Source organism: Nipponia nippon, unplaced genomic scaffold, assembly GCF_047370975.1.
Source record: "Nipponia nippon isolate SJK-2023a ecotype South Korea unplaced genomic scaffold, ASM4737097v1 scaffold_9, whole genome shotgun sequence".
Classification (NCBI taxonomy): Eukaryota; Metazoa; Chordata; class Aves; order Pelecaniformes; family Threskiornithidae; genus Nipponia; species Nipponia nippon.
In genome coordinates this window covers 5,480,781-5,498,759 of record NW_028262413.1, presented here as the reverse complement: position 1 = coordinate 5,498,759, position 17,979 = coordinate 5,480,781, and the positions used below count along the sequence as shown (strand labels likewise).

The window sequence follows — 17,979 nt, the reverse complement described above, 5'->3', positions numbered from 1 at the left end:
GTAAGTCTGTCTCTCAAGGGACAGATGCACAGCCTCTTCTGGGAGCACCATGCCAGCTGGAAAGGTGACCACTTCCAGTGGCTTGTCATTCCCTCTCTGACAGCTGAGTTGCTAAAGCAGGCACTTCCAAAACCATGTAGTCGAGATGAACTTTGGAAGCTTAAACTGAGCTTATACATCGGTCTTTGCTGGCACGGCTCAACGTGATTTTCTGTACTTGGGAAAACAACTTCAAGTTTCCTCTCACTTCTGTTGCTGGATAGCTCAGAACTTTTTGGTTTAGAAATTGCACTTTGTTTCCCGAGTTAAAGATCTCACCATGTCAAAGCAGACAACAGATTCCTACCTTGATCCAGCAAGTGGGAAACAGAACCTGCACCCATTTGCACTACCTGAACAATTTTCACATTTATGACAGGTGGAATGAAAAGCAACACTGACACCTGAAAAACAGTTAAGTCGTCTGCAGGAAAATCAGCTGTTTCTGCCTTCAATTCACTAATGAGAACTGACTGAAATCAAGTGTAAATTTTTAGTTAAAAAGAATGTCACTGCACCAGCCCAAAACTCAGATCTCAGGTCTTAAAAGACTGGTCTTCCTCTTTGACTCTATGCGCCACACGAAAATCCCCAGCTGCAGGCGTGCCCACAGCAGTACCACCGCCTGACTTCGTTCTTAATTCTCAAAGAGGCATAACTGAGACACGACTTAAATGACTGGGATTTGAGCAAACAACGCCCCCTCAAATCTTTGTCAAATACCAACGCAGAATATTCAAACACACAACCGCTTGCATGGCCATATATGTCAAATCAAGTGTAAGATTTTTTTCACTTGAGAAATATTTAGAAATAATGAATTTAGGTGGCAAAGAATGGATTTTCTGTTCTGGAAACAGCTTCCAATTTCATTTAGAAGTTAAAAGGAAGTTAAAATAAAATCAACTCGGTTCTTCATGGGCAGAGTTATTCTGCGTTACAGATTAACTACGAAGATACAAAGTCACTCAGCATGGCTGTGCCAAACCAGCTCAGTCCAGCAAGGATTACAGGTTCAGGCGCAGCTCCGCACCCGGTCCCAAAGCCTGCTCAGCCTGGAAAGCTGCACAGATCATTTTGTCAGGCAGAGAAGCCTATGAGACACTGATAAGCCCGTGAGGTCCTGAAATCCTGCACTGTTTCACCCAGCTCTGCGAAAAGCCAGTGTTGCCTCTCTGTACTACTGTACATACGCAGCAACAGGTGAAAACGCTCACCTGGCTTACCCAAAGCTTTGCTTATACCCCTAATTCAACCTGAAAATGCCCACCTCTGATGCAGATGTTACCGATATTTCTCAAGGCCCACTACTTTAACAGAGTAATAAAACTGAGGTCACAGGCAGAGCTCGAAAGGACCCACTCTCGTTCAAAGCTACCCCAAGGCACAATTCTGGAGAGATGTTTTTGCCGAGGGAGTTTGGGGCATTTAAGAGAACTGGAGGATGTATTACAGTGCTTGCTATCCTTGCCTTTAGAAACCTTTGATCACCATCCCCTCAGTATGATGCCGTACTTTCCAGCAGTATTATCTAAATCAGACTTCTCCAGCTTGTTTTCTTTCCATCGAGACAGAAATGCAACGGTTCCAGCGGCAATGGCTTGTGGTAAAACTAACGCCGGTGTCACCCACTCCTACTTCGTACTACATTTCAGTCATGAGTTCAGAACAGACTGCATAATCAATTATAAATGCCACCTTTTATGATAATGTGTTTTTCTTCTTTGCAGGAAATCCAACTCTACATGCAGAGACATCTTTTCTCCCAAGACGGATAAGCACAGGCAATATAATAAGCCCTTTAAAATGATGACAATTGGCTGACAACTATTTCCATACGTACATTTGTTTTATATATTCTGAATGCATTTTTCAAATATTTTTACTAAATTCATATAGATTTATAAAAATCTGGTTTTAAGTCTTTATTTAAAAGGCTTTATCATCAGATACAGAGTAAAACAATTTAGGCAATGCATTACAGCAGAACGGCCATTAAAATCATAGAGCCACAAATTAAATTTTTTTTTTTTCCACTACAGGAAGATTTGACAAAGCATTTAAAATTACTTTTCCCTAGGGGCAAGCAAGAACTTCCATGATGAAAGACCTAGAATAATAAACGGAAAGTAAATAATCACCGTCTCTTTTAGATTTATATCTTTACGTACATATAATGAAAGCATTACATGCAGACAATACTGCTTCAACTAGATTTTAAAGACACACATAAAGTACTTAACTTATGATACAGTGCATCCTCCTTAGTTATTATTTCTAGGTAGGCTTTGTTCAGGGTTTGGTTTTTTGTTTTGTTTTGCTTAACTCCTCCTGCAACACAGGATATCTAGCATGCAAACTGCCCCAGGGTAAGTGGCAGGCCTTGCTTTGCCACAGCCATCCCAGACCTCGCAGGGGCACACAGCGCCAGACAAATACCAGACCAAAGGCTCCTCGGCACGCTTGAGAACCTGCTCCTGGGATCTGTTAGGGAAAGACATTTCCTTGCAAAGGAAGAGGCAAATGGAGGTGGGGGGGAATCCCACTGAACTGTGAGGAAGCTTCAGAAGACAAACCTCAGCCTGTATATCTTTATTTAAATCCTCCTCCAACTCAGGAGCAGTTAAAACAAAAAACTTGTGCTAGTGCAGGACTGGGGATAGAATTCTCTCAGGCTCTTCTCTTACTTCTTTGGTATAACCAGATGAACATGACATTTGCCTTTTTTCCTCCTTTTTTTTTTTTTTTAATTAAACCAACAGCTGTTTATCATTGTATTTGCTTTATGTAGTTGCCTGTTGAACTACATAGAGGCACAACTTTTACTTAACGCCTTTATGTATGAGTTACGCAAAGTGCTTTAGTTTATCCTTCCACTGTACATGCTCGCAAGTGGTTAAAGGGCCATACCCTCACTCACAGAATTCAGGTGCTGGAGAATAATAATAATAAAGTCATGAGGCTCCTTTGTTTCATAGAATAAAACACTGGCAAAAATAACTGAATAAAATGCTTCCAGATTGTCTAAATACGCATTTGTGCATACACTCCGATAATTCTATGTAATTCCTAGACTGTAATTTTTGATAATTTGAAATCCTACAATTTACAGAAGACTTATCGTGAAAGCACTCTGTAGATAAAATATAGCACTCTGCAAGTAGTCTCCCTGCTGTACAGCTGGAGAAGCCAAGGGACAGGAGTACCCCATTTCACAGAAATCACCTGCTAACTCAGCCACAACTAGGGCTCCTGCGCTTTTGGCTTCCATGTCTCCATTCGTAACAGTAGAGCCCAGCATCCCATCAGACACTGGTGTGCTCTGGACCTTGCAGTACAAGGTGAGTCTGCATGAAAAATAAAAACAACAAAAAGCTTTCCATCGCGGTAGAGACTAATTAAAAATAAGAAAGCTTTCCATGTGGCAGCATCGAAGGAGTTCACAGCTCTGACATGGTAACAACCGAACCCAAAATACTGCTCCTTCAATCTTTAACAGTAATTTAAAATTTGCTACTTCTGTTTCCAACTCCCTTTACCACATTTAAACAAAAATCTTAAAATGGCAGCAGGGTATTTTAGAGTTAGACATTATTATGCCACGTGGTGCAGCCTGAGAAATTCAAATGAAGCAAGCTTTATTCTTGCAAGGTAAGAAATCAGAAGACTGAAATGGATAAACACGCTGCTGACCTTGTTCAAGCCTTCTAAGAGAGCCTTACCGATGAGATAGTCATCCATAAAAAAAGGTCTCCTGGAAAACATGATGCTACTACTATTTCAGAGCACCCAGATTCACAATTGTAGAAGTAAGCCTTCTGCTTTACTGATCTTCTGTTTTAGCCCATCACATAAATCTTACCACATTTCTGAATGGTTATGTAAGCAAGGCAGATAAAACCAGAAGTTAAGCACCAAAAACGTTTACGTGCCTGATAAACACAGTGATACTTTATCTCAGTTAAAATCAGCATGGAGAATGTTCATTTTACATTCAGTTTACATCAAAACACCACAAGTTCCAAGAAATGGCTCAAATATATACCTTCCCAAAAAAAAGGCATGTATCTTACAGGCTTTTAGTTGCAAACAGTAGATAGAAAAGATAAGCTAGCTGAAGAATAAAACAGAAAAAGTGTTTTTCTACTCTACAAGTAAGAAATTCTCTTCCAGTTTCCAGACCAAGGCATTTTTTGTTTTTATACTTGCCGTTCTGATATGTGAATTGCTAAACCTGCAATAAGGCACATAATATTTTAAAAGATCCACCAGCATCTTGGGAAAAGTGCACTGAAGCACTTGAGTGTGAGAGCAGAGCAGATATTCAGCAATGAAAATTACCCACATCATTCTGACATCTATCGTGACAGAGAAGTGAAGGATGTCAAAGCGTTAGAAGGCATTACTGAAATTAATGGTTCGGCAACTTAGGTATGATTTGTAAAGATTTCTAGAGAGTGTCCAACTAGATTAAAAATCGCATTACCCCTAATGGAACAAGTATTGCCTATTTACCTGTAGCAACAGGGAACGGTATAAAGCTAGGACGGCTGTGACAGAAAAGGATTGTGTGCAGAGCCCTGATGTGGAAGCCCACAGGTCCCCGTGCTGTGCAACGACTGCTTCCTGGCCTGGCAGGCGGGCAAAGCGGGAACGTGGAAACCTCCTGCCTCAGCCCTGGATGAAAAACCCATCCGCTGCCCCCATTTCTGTGCAGCTGCAGGGTAACTCAGAGGCCCTGGTGACTGCTAGTAACGGGGAAGGCAGAACTATTTGACTTGATGCAACTCGTCTTCAGGATGAGTCAACTCTCGACTTCAGTGGCTCACTGAACAAATGGGTTGCGTTTACAGGAAAGACACAGTTGAAGTAGTCTGGCAAAAGACTAGTATTCGGCAGAACTTCATCAGTTGTGTGCTTTATTTATAACCTTAGTTCTTATTTTTCTGTTACAGAAGATTAGTGAGTTTAAGAAGATTACACTCCTTCCTATCCTGAATTTTGAAGACATGGGAAAAACATATATCGGACAGGCTAACCTGAATCAGGTAAGTGCTTGAGGCAGCCAAGTACCCAGGCACAAGCCATCTCCCAAAGTCCAGCCTTAATTTAAGTCTCTCTTTAAATGAGAGCACTATAATAGTGCCCACAGCAATTCCTGAGATTGCTTTACACCCATTCTATTCCCTGCAGCTAGTTTTTCAGCATGCTGACTAGAGCTTTGCATTATCTGGGGTACACGCAGCCTCATCAAGGTGTCCTGGTGTTAAAAATGACTGAGTGAAGTTTCTGAAAATGCAGGGGATATCCTTTCATGTTTAAATGAGGTATGCTTAAACTTTTCTTTTCTACATGGACTGTTCAATCCATTTCACATTTAATCTGAAGTTACAGCAACCTAAACTTGCCAAGAGTGTATTAATCAGTGTAAAAGCATAACATCTATGACTTTGTCTAAAACTTGACATTAAAAAAGGGATAAAGTACTGCCTTATTTATTCACAAGAAAAACGCAAAGCGCATCTAACTCCCGAGGTCACTCCACATACATACATCACAGCACCATGTTTTGCACTAAGTATAAAACTGCCTTTTTAGCCTGCATCGTGACATGCGTTTTGAGATTTCCTCCAGTGTGTCTGCTACAACAAACCATGCGGGAATATTTTCATTCGGGCTTTAATTCACATGTTAAAAACCAGCTTGGGTTCAAAACAAAAGGGAAAAAAAAAGCAATTCGCCTCTTTTCCATCTCACCTCAAAAAAAGAAAATTAAATACCAACCCATCAAACAGTGAGAGAATGAAATTTTATAAAAAAATCAGCTGAAGGCTGATATTTTCAAAAGTATTTATGTATCTAAAGATATGGACTGACATTTATGTAGGCTTTTTAAAGATCTTTAATGTAAAAGAATGAATGAAAGTTAATCACCTGCACCCTTCGCCACCTGAACACCTTTGAAAAACTGGTCCTTACTGCATTAATTGTTTAATAAATGTGCATAGCTACACCTTATTCTCCCAATTAATAAGGAGGACTAATTGGAGTTAAAATATTTGACTTCAGATGAACAACTCTTAATCGTTATGAAACACTACAAGCACGAACAATTATTTAGACAGAATAAATAAAAAAAGAGGAAAACTGAATGAATTCTACTCCACTGTAGCACTTGCACTGAGCAGATTGAATCAGATTTCTTCTGACCAGGTATTGCGCTGACTTAAGTTTTAAATAAGGATGCTCACTGGGTGTTGCATTTTTCTTCATGTCATTAAAAAAACTCTAGCAATTACAAGCAGAATTATTCACAACAGTGTGAAATCCAAGTAATTGTGAAGTCACGACTGTTAATTTCCAAAAATAAGCTTTTCATTATTCATTAAATGCCAATTACATGCCAAGAATTTTTAAATAAGTCCCAATATTGCAAACAGAGAAAACAAGCTTTTTTTTTTTGTTGTTAACGAATAATGATTCAGACACTTTCTTACAGGAGAGCACCCACACAATTTATCACCACTTTCATCTGTCATCCCACATACTTGGCTTTTGCTCGTATCAACATTTTTCAAAATGAATTATTTTCACTCTAGTTATGGTATCAGTTTTGCAATCATTAGGGCTAGCAAAAAATGATAGAAGCATCAGGTTGCTGAAATAGGAAAGCTGTTTGTGTCATTCGTAAAAATGTGAATTTTTGAACTCAAAAGTCTCTTACAATTTATCATCTGCCTGAAAACCTTTCTGCAGAAGTTATTATGCTATTAGTTTTGTAAGATGGTGAATAAGCAATATAGAAATTCATTAAATATCTGGAAGAGAAGAAACCGGATCATGGTTTTCAAGTCATCCTCTGATAATCAGATAGTCAGGTAAGTAGAAAGCAAAGAGAACGTCACAGAGAAAGTTAGTCACTCAGTCTTCTTCCCTTGATGATTTGAAGCGATGAGATTTTATCACTGAAGTAGTAGATAGTATCCTGCAAGAGAAAATACTCAAAACAACCTCCCAAAAGAAGTGTTGCCTCTTGCTTCATTGCTACTATTGAGATGTCCTAATTTAACAGAATCCCAAAACAGTATTCTTTACCAAATAGTAACGTGCTGCATGGCAATAATACAAAAGCTTTCTTAGAAAAAAAAATTTTTTTAAAGCTGTCATTTTAAAAGGCTAAAAGCTACTAAAAAGATTTTACTATGTGTAATATTATCATTTCCTGACATCTCAACTTGCCAGGGTGTGAAGAAAATGCTGTATCTCACTAGAAAGCCCTGAGAGATATCAGACTTCAACAACATATCTACTTTATGAGGTGATTGCTCATCTTTGGTAGGAGCCAGAAGAATGAAGAGTTCAAGGTAAAGAGTCCCCCATTGTCAAAATGGAGAAGAACCAGAGAGTTTGAAGAACCAACGGTCATACAGGCCTCTCATGGAAGTTTATCTTATGAGAAAAGAAAAAGCCAGCAACTGTCAGGGAACATTGATTTACACATTATCCAAAATTAAACAGCATGTTAAAATGTTACATGAAGATGGGGGAAGAAAAAAAAAACAAACCAACACAAAAACACCATACTGTCATATCAGATTGCTAGAGAGAAGAGAAACTTTGAAAATACTGATTCCAAACCCAACATATGTTGGGGCAATGTTAAACGTTTATGTTCGCTATACACAGGAAAACAGGATTCAGTAACATTCAAACAAATTATCCTCTACATATGTAAACATTTATTCAGCAGTCATATCTTAGGAGAGGGCTTAGCACCTGATTCCAGGGACAACAGATTTGATCCTTCTCACTTCACTGAGTCTCAGCTGAAAGCTGCCCTACCAAAGGGACTAACTGAAGCAATTCTTGTTCATTTGGTTGCTTTTTATATTAACGTGAAAATAGTCACAGATCCTGACAGTCATGTTATTTTGCTGGTGTAAAAATATTAGGGAAATAACTATCATATATTGCTTCCCTAGATGATATAATTCAATTATTCTGCTTATATAGTTGCCGAATGTGGAAACTGTAATCTCATTCCTATCCCAGAGAGGCCAAAAGAAGACTGAGGAGGGAGTACAGGCATATGCAAGAGAGAAATTATACCAGGTCACTCAGATAAACAGAAATAATTGGAGGAAACAGATGAGAACCTTCTGTCACGTGTTTATGGTATGGGTGTCATATTTTGTCAGATTTTTTTCTATCCCATGAAGAAGTCAACAAGTCTGCTGGAGAGTGGGTGTTCTGTGGAATGAATCAAAGGTGTCTAGAAATGGCAATACAGAAATCTAGCAAAAAACTTTACTTTTCTGAAACATGCTAAAACTAAAAGAAGAGAAACTATGTCCAAATGAGACTGTAGTAGGCGTCACGCTCTTCATTCCAAAAACCACAATTAACTTTCATTCATATACTGCCAGGAGCAAAATTCTCCTCAATGCTGCATATCGGTTGTTATAGTGGGACAAATATCAATGCTCTCTTCCCTCTAGTTCTGAAATATTATTGCTTGAGAAAGGAGGTATCACTGATTTCTCCCACCTCCCTGCACCCTGCAGTCACTCACCAAGGGCTGGGATCCTCACCGGTATCCTCTGCAGTCTCTTTCACTACAGCAAAGGAAGTGACTAACAACATCAAGTTTCTCAGGAGCCCCTATGCTTGGAGGAAGATCAAGAAACTTAATCAAGCAAGTATGAATTTCAACACAGTCCAACTCTCAGGAGGAAGGAATCTGTACGGTTTTCAGGCCATCCAAACCAAGCCTGGGCAGACTGAGTCAGTCAGCAAGCCGTGTAACATGAGTTAGGCTAAAAGAAGGCTCGGACATTGCTAATTCACTTAAAGCAGCAGCAAGATGAATGTTCTGTTGGGCAATTAGCACTGGAATTGTCCGTGGCACCACAGTCTATGGCATCCTATAGCTAGGACCTAGCTAGGATCCTATAGCTAAAATCTCCTATAGCTAGGAGATTTTAAAATTAGTGGGTTGGGTTTTTTTTTTCTTTTTAGTTTCTACATAGGGATAGCTTATGATTTTGCAAACAGAGGATTATTTTAATCAAATCAGCCACCAGCTTGTATACAAATTAGAACTGACCGACACAATGCTTGGGGTTTGTGCGCACGCCATGGAACCTCAACACGTTACATGGCCAAACATGCTATACACAAGTACTCTATTCATTAGATAAATTTCTAGGGGAACATCAAGCTCTCGTTTCTCTTTCTCCCTCCCAGCATTTCCTGGAAAAGGCTGTTTCTCTTCATGAGAACACTACTTTACCACTCTGCGCTGCTATAAATAACGCCATGACCATGATTAGATAAGTCCCCCTTTTCCAGGATGACCCTCCTGCGCAGTCTATAGAGTTTCTCGCTATCCCACCCCTTCTTTGCTGGCTGAATCTCTGACCGGCACACAAAGCCACATTTCTCTGGTCAAGAAGCAAATGGGATTCCCTGCAGAGGCTTTATAGCTGTCGAACCGTTTGGAAGAGTTTAATGCCAAGCAAGCCAACACTATCCCTCCCCCTCAGGGAACACATCAGCCTAGAAGATGAATAAGTAGCAAATGTTGCAGAAATGGGGAGCATAAGTGAGCGCAATGAATCCCCGTGTTCTCAGTACCACAGGGTGAGAAAGAAGTAGTAGTATGTGAGAATGTGCTACTATCACTTATGGGATATGAAAGCAGTATCATCACTTTTGGTCAATGATTTGAGAAACATAGAAATAAAATTCATTCTTCTTTTGGACAAGAAGAATATAAACAAGGCATGTTTTAATGTACAAGGTCAGCTTGACCTTTCTAATAGATTACCGTTTGTCAAGCAATTTCTTAAATCCTGATTTTTTGAAGTATTTTACTGAGGTACTGCATAAGCTGGAAGTAAAATAAAATAATCTGCTCAAAGTTTTCAAAAAGTGCAAAAATAAACTTCCTGACCAATGCTTGCCATGTATCAGAAAACTCATATTATGAGTAAGTCCTAAAGAATGACAGCTAAATATTTACAATCATTAAAGCAATATTTGCCAGTACAGTCAAGAGCCCCAGGTTTAGATGCTTCATAACCAAAAATAAACACGAAAATGAAAATTTAGTAATCATTACAACAGCTTTTTCTATGGGTTTATGTATCCTTGGAATTTGCATTAGTGCACCAAGGGAATCATGAACATCCTGCTATCTTTAGGCAGCTAATCACAACTAATCAGGAGTAAACACTCCAAATTTAATATTGAGGACATTAATAAAACAGTTTAAAAGATATTCTGTAACTGCTATGTGTAAGAGAGGGTCATAAACAATTGTTAGTCTCCAAGAACATATATCTAGCTAAATCATTTACCAGAACAATTATCAGCCTGTCCTAAACTGTATGTATAATGTAGACAATTACTTTATCTTTTCCTTTAATTAGAATTACATTTTTTCTCATTTTCATTCTTGACCTACTGAACAATGAGAGCAATGCCATAATTACCTAGACAGCCAAATGCTTAAAAGAAAAGTCTTGCTTGAATTTTAAGTCTTTTCTTCAATATGTCCAATGTTAGTTTTTAAATTCTTCTCCTATTTTGTTCTTCCAGAGTACAGTAAATCTACAATTTTGTGCATGCAAATCTTGATACCAGCAAACAATTTAGCTCTGCTCTTCACTCCCCTTACAAACATACACTGCACTGGAAACATGACAATAGCCGGTAGGACTGCCAAAGTTCAACATGGACTAGCAGAAAGGTCTTCTGAATAGGAGACCAGAAAAGAACACAATAAATGCAATCACAAAAAAAAAAAAAAAAAAGCATGTCAGCTTTTCTTCTCCATGGTTTGTTCTGCTTTACTTAATTAGTTAAAAACAGATACATTTAGAATAATCCATAATGCAATATTGGTTTGTTATTTGTTGTTGTTTGTTGGTTTATAAAGAAAAAAGAAATCTTATAAAAATTGCAGAATGAAAAGTTCCTTAAAACCTAACACATCTAACAAGGAAAACAAATCAAATTCAGAGCACCAAAACCAACAAACCAGTCAGCCATTTTATGCAAGGGATTATCAAATGTGGTTACCTACGATAGCAGGGGGCTGAGTTCAATACCCCAGGAGAACCCTGCCAGTCTCGCTCCTATTTGGGTAACTTCTTGACAGACACAGCAGGTATGGAGTGCAAAAAAACCCCAAACAACTCCCTCCCCACCCCAAATCAGTATGTTTCTGTACTTTTCCTGCCAAGAGAAGGAAAATGGGGTCTCCTTGTATATGCATGGATGCTGTTTGCATCTCTCTCACATTTTAACAAATCCCACACTGATGACGACCTGTACAGTGTGTATATAGAAAATGGAGAATTTTTTTTTTATTGTGAAAAGTATTTAACACACAGTAGTAAAATATACATATTCTATTAATGTTTGTCTCCATGAGAATTCTAACATGTACTGTAAACTCGGAATTATTCTAGCTATTCTTGGAGCAGCAGTGTCATTAAGCACCTAAACAGTCCCCCTTAATCTAATTGCATAAGTTAGCAATTCAATTTTACATTTGCTGTTCAGTTGTTCACATTAACCTTTAGACCCCTTCAATGAAGGAACCTGGTTTTAAACTAAGAGCAGCTCAGTACTATGAGAGCATCAATATTATATTTCAGTACTGAAGATTCAAAGAGGTTACAACTACCTTCTGATTAAGGCTCAACTTTTTAACTTCAGGAATATTTCAGCCTTTATTTAAATTTAAATCTGAGATGTATTCACTTCTCATTTGTAAGATTTTACTCCATCAGCAGGTTCCAGGATGGATTAGTTTAATTAGCAGAGAAATTAAAATGTCTTGGACTCTCCAGATTAAGATACTCTACAATGTAAGGCTTCCAATATTTACTATGAGAGTAAATGACTCCATCATTCAAGATACAGTTTTGTCTTGCCTAAATTTCTCATGTAATAATATACCAAAACTACCAGCACTGTCCATTTTTAAGAGTTATGAAGGTCTCATTATACTCACAGTTACATATATGTAGTGGCGCAAATACACAGTCATGCCCTTAATGATACCCAGGCAACTAGCAGTAAAGCAACTGAACTGCATGAGTATAAGGACATTCTGCACATAAAATTAAACATGTATTTATCTCATATATATTTGCATACCATATATATATTATCAACAATGCTCCACCATAACCACCATGTCATACCAAAGAACATGTCAGATCATATACACAAGCTACAAACTGAGTAGACTTGAACTGAAAACTAGAAAGAACACGCTGAACACACTGGCATTTTTATAAAAATATTTTTCAAATCAGAACTGTAACGACTTTCTAGAGCAGCTAAATGTTAAAATTAAATACTTGAAGGAAAAAAAGTAATATATGCGAAGCAATCCACACTGCACCTCGAATGAAAAAATAACACAATACCTTCTCATCTACACATAACGTTTTGTTCACGTGATACTGTTCAAAAACAACTTTAAAAAAGAATTTGTTGGGAATAACAGCTACTCATTAAAGCATTTAATATTGGTTAAGACAGAAAACAACAAACAAACAAGTATAATCTGCATCTCCAGAACAAGTGAACAGCCACAAATACAACAATTTTAATTATCAGTTGCACAAGCAAGGGGCTAAAACAACACAAAGAGGGGACACCCCCCGCCCCCATATTTCTGTATTCTAACCAGAGATAAAATTCTTAGCAACATGGAAGATTAGGAGATGTGTTCCAGCAGAAAGAAGCTGCCACTTTTTCAATTCACTGCAAAGCAAGCCTTTGCCGTAATTACTATGTTGCATAGCAGTTCTGGGAAGTTTTTCTGGACTGAATCATTACGACTGCTGAAGTGGCTTCAGTCGTCTGTGATCACCCATAGAACTGCTTTCTAAACTACTCTCTGTGTTGCCCATTGGTTTCTACAGTGAATTAAGAACCAATTCTTATTATTTCAAATAAAAATACTCCAAGAAGTATGAGAAATAAGGCAGTGATGAAGAGTAAGGTCATTTTTAATGTAATTCCTTGAGTCAGATAACACATTTCAAAACTTTTTCAGAAACATTAAATTCTTAAAAGGAAACCATACCTGATACTCTTCTGTTGTATCGGTTAACAACTGGAGCTGCAAAATAAACAAATCAAAATTACAAATGCTATTTATTATTACAAATTCAAAGTAATCATCTTGAATTATCATGATGTATTTTTTACTACACCAATCCCATACAAATCTCTCAAAAAAAAAACCAAACAAAAAAAACCCCAAAAACCTTCAATATAAAGCTTTCATCCACTTACTTGCCATCCAGTAAGTGTTTATTCAAAGTTAAAACTTGATATTCCAGAAGACCAGTACATGCTAAGATGGAGGGTAAGCAGTTTTGGGTTTTTTTCCCCAGTTCTGAAAAAATACACCTCTACAGAGGATACCCAATCTTAACCTATCACCAATTCCCAGCCCACTTCACTTAGCATTATTACAAAACATTCAAGCCCTTTAAGTTAGCTATACCTACTTAACATGGATCAAAAGCTGATGGAACTTAGTAGCTACACCACTCTGTACTCCTACGCAACACAAGCAATGTAACTGTTCAGGCAGTGCTCCCGTACTAACTCCAGTCATCTATCCTGGACCAAGGCTGCTATCTTCCCAAGGGCATACATTTAAATTGAAAAGTTTTGAGTGAAGGATCCATTGTTTCATTGCTTCTTTGTCGACGCGGTTAAGTATTTAAACTTTATCTCTAATTTGGGATGAACTTCCTGACTTTCACCATTCACACACATTTCAACATTAAGCCAACCTTTAGTAAACAGTGTTCTTTCCCCCTTTCACTGTAACGAAGTTACTGTCTTTGTGAGTTGCTTCAGTCTCAGCACAAAAAAAAAAAAAAGACCGACCTGTAAAACTTCACCCAGAACAACACACCCACAACACCATGCTCCCCTTCACCACTAACAACCAAAGTACTTTTATTCTGAATGCTCCGTGCTTTCCCATTCCTCTTCCCTCAACTGATAACTGCATTTTTCCTGATACGACCAGCGGCCTTTCTACTCTATTCTTTAAACGTTTAAGAATTAGATGAGCCTTTACACCACATCAAAGCACATGCATCACAGAGCCAGATTTATTAAACACATGCTACCAAAATCTTAATGATCCTGTCATTTCTTACAAGTTCGAAACTTTTGACTTTCTCAGCATTTACAACCACCCTGCATATAAATTAAAACACGTAACTGAGAATAATACCAGAAAAAAAAAAAAAAATTATTAGTGTGTATTCTTTTGTAACGATAAAGGAAATCAGAAGAAAGAAGAGGTTGAGGGGGAAAATAATCAGGCTAACTCCACAGTTTTCAGCCAAATCTATCAACAAGGAGATAATACTCAGCTTAACAAGAAGCTAAGGATTAAAAGCAAGATTATTTTGAATTTTACAATTTAGACCAAGACCTGAACTTCTATAACACGGCATAATCCTTATAAAAATAACATTGACACTGTGTTTCATACATCAAGCTTGAAGAGGTTCAAAACACTGAATGATAAACCTGAGAATTCAAGAAGCTTTATTTTCAAACCTTTAAGCAATTTTTGACAGCAGCAACCCTTCCTGCAAATAAGGGGGCAGCATGTATTTCACTCGCCAAAGGACACCATGGATGCAAGAAGTTTGTATTACCTTAAGGGGAGACAGGCATTTGGAACAGGGATCTATTCTGGTTTATTAAACAAACAACAAACGCATGCAACTCCCTGAACTGAAAATGAAAGTGTTCATACATTTTGCCCTGTTCTTAACTTTTCCACGTGGGCCTGCCTGCGGCCACCAGTGCAACAGAGTACTGCTCTAGCCATTCATTCACCCTGCAACAGTACATTCATTCTTATCTCTAGTTTATTGAGCTAGTTTAACTGAGTAACTACTCAAAGTTGGGAAGCAAATTCGATCTTAAGAAACAAGAAAACTCACTACTACTTATATAGACACAGGCAAATGCCTACCAGTTCTAAGATGTTGAAGAACAAGAGGGCCAAAACCAATTAGTTCAGTTCCCACTACAGAGTGATTTATTACAAGAGACATACTAAATTCAAAACATAATTTGATTAAGTTTGCAGTAAACAGCACCTCATCTCGGTCATACCAGTTTCAATTAAATGATTAACTAATCTCATATATGGATTCAGATACTTTTAATCAACACCGTTAGTAAGTAAATACATGATTTTATTTCAGGCACTGTCTTGCACATGCAGACTTTCTCCTCCACCTTTTGACTACTACACCCATTTCTTACTCGTGTTTAAGAACAACACTTTAATGTCTTTGAACAGAACTAACACTACAGAAAACTCTGACATATTTTGGGTACCACAGAAAAAAATTCACTTTTCAAAGACTATGGCTTCTTTTAAAATCTTGATTATTTTACCCGATAGCAGGGTTCAGCGTCATCAAAACAGCATCAAGTTTTTCACAGTGTTAAAAACAAGAAAAAAACATAACCTTTTAAGGACAGTTAAGAGAGCACTATTATTCTGCCTCCACAAAGCTTTTAAGATTAAAATGATAGTTTGCTTTTCTTACACCAGTGACAGTTTTAACACGTATAAAATTTCAGGTTCACTTTTATATGTTGTCAGAAGATGACTATTTTTATGCTAAAGAGATAAAATCTGACATTTCCTACTACAGCAGATTAGCATTTTCTTTTGTTCTAGCTTACCAATGGAAAGCTCTCTTTGTTTATGACTATTTTCTGTATTGCATGGACAGTATAGCCACTCCTATGGCATCCCTGTGTTTTGTTATTAGAAGTACCCGGAGAAAAGCCTGGCATCAAGGACTGCTGAGAGAACAGCTCATGAAGGTCCCCCACACACCTAGATTAGTCTGTGGACAGATTCCAAAAACTTCGATGGGGCGGAAGGGAATAATACGTTTACGGTTAATCCAGCCTATTTCCTAGGCTGAACGCTAAAGGGCGTCTAATTTAAAGCAATCGTGATAGGTAACACTAATAGTAACCTCTTACACCCGCACAGCCGTTAGAGCACACCTCTGCCTACGCTGTAACAAGAACAGAGCGAATCCAGCACACCAACCTGGTACCGCTCAGGAGAGCTGGTATCTTCAATAATAAAAAGAAATCACTGCTTTGAAACGGGGAACAATTCATTTCTTTGTACCCAACATTAGAATTTCCCTCCTGCGAAACAATGGGCCATGTCTCAGGTCAGTTATACGTTAATTGCAGAAACTATAATGAGATTAAAAGATTTTGTTGCGAGATGATTGTACTGCAAGCTCTCCATTGTGACAAAACCTCAGGTGCAGCAATATTCAAGGTCAAAATGTCTCATACCTTTGGCACAGCCCCTGCTTTTACTTGGCTCATGGGAGCCAAGACCCAGTAATTGGGTAAACACAACAGAAACCGAGGTAAATTAAACCATTGTACCAGAAGAGACCAAAACGACCCAATTTCCTCCCTGGCAGCCAAAGGCAAGTGACACCGGCAGTGGAAAGGCAGATCAAGTTGTGCGCTCCACAGTTTTGCCAGAACTGACTCAGGACAGCGATCCTACTCCGCTGTTTAAGAAAAATCAGAAATGTCTGCTGAACATGTGCGTATTTTCCATACTGTCCTGAGGCACAGACTGAATTAAGCACTAGATAGGATCACTTAACAGGGGCTGTTTCAGGTTGAAAAAATTACAGGTTTCTGGTGGTCAGATTCTTTTTTATTTACAATTGCAATTTCTAGAACCATTCAGTTCTCTAGTTTAAATCAAAGACTTATTTAATAAGTAGTTATCAATTTTATGTCAGTATCACTTAATCTCGTTCATCATTCTCCTTTTCCTGCACTGGGGAAAAAAGAGAAAAAAATACACAACGAAATAGTGGGCATTCATTCATATACATATATAAATGCACATACATATATCACACACAGTCAAAGAAGAAACAATGCTATAAAGGTGCTCAGCTTCCCAATTTCAAAAACATTTTATACTACCTTCAATCAGCTAAGTCTGCAAAAATTAGTCACATACATATTTGCTAAGAAAAGACTGCACAACCTTTCTTCCTCAAAGTAGATGTCATTCCATTTATTTAATACAAATTATTTGAATCATTTGCATAAATAAATCAATACTGTACATTCTGTTAGTTAAACTGACAAATGTACCTTATATCAAACAGCACTACTACCATGCAGCTATCCTAACACTTGTTAGTGGCTCCATTCCATTTGGTTTTCTCACTTGAAAAATTAGGGATACAAATTTCAGAAACAGAGACTAGTAAGTGATAATGCTGAGAACCGCTGACCTCAAATACGGATTTTAAAAAAATTTTTTAAATACTTTCCAAAAGTGAAAAAACAGCAATTTCTCTAATATTCTTCAGTTTGCTTTGGCATTAAGATTTTGAAATATCTGATGCTGGGCTTTGGCTCACCATGCTTAACTTAAAGTTCTGACTGTGGTTATAGGCAGGTGTTAAAACTCAGCCCCATAGGTGAAAAAGTATATAAAAGAAAAAGGACACAGACATTACCTTCCCCCCCCCCGCTCTCAAAACCAAACAAACAATATAGTATTTAAGCCCAATAAGTGACAGTAAAATCATTCTCCAACTTCACAAATCAGATCTAAAAGGCGGCTTTTCCTGCCGTGCGTGGGATCCCTTCTTTGTCAGGGTACTGAAAAGTGACTGGTAAAAAACACCAGCAAGCTTTTTAAAAGCTACACTACTGCCGTAATAGTACGTCATTTCCCTATACTACTCATAAGCATTGTACAGTTACAGAAGACACTAAAGCTTGAGATGAACAGAAAAATTACAACGATCATTCTCCCAGCTATTGCTATCCTCTTCTTACACATACTAA

The 17,979-nt window shown here is 37.9% G+C and overlaps 1 protein-coding gene across 1 annotated transcript in view; it reads right to left on the bottom strand.

Annotated features, from left to right (window-relative positions):
* PRKAR2A (protein kinase cAMP-dependent type II regulatory subunit alpha) overlaps nucleotides 1-17,979 on the bottom strand; it is a 70,009-nt gene that overhangs the window by 29,509 nt on the left and 22,521 nt on the right. Inside the window, exon 2 of the mRNA XM_087743275.1 lies at nucleotides 13,151-13,186. Coding sequence (XP_087599401.1) covers nucleotides 13,151-13,186 — 36 coding nt within the window. The remainder of the gene's footprint in view (nucleotides 1-13,150; nucleotides 13,187-17,979) is intronic.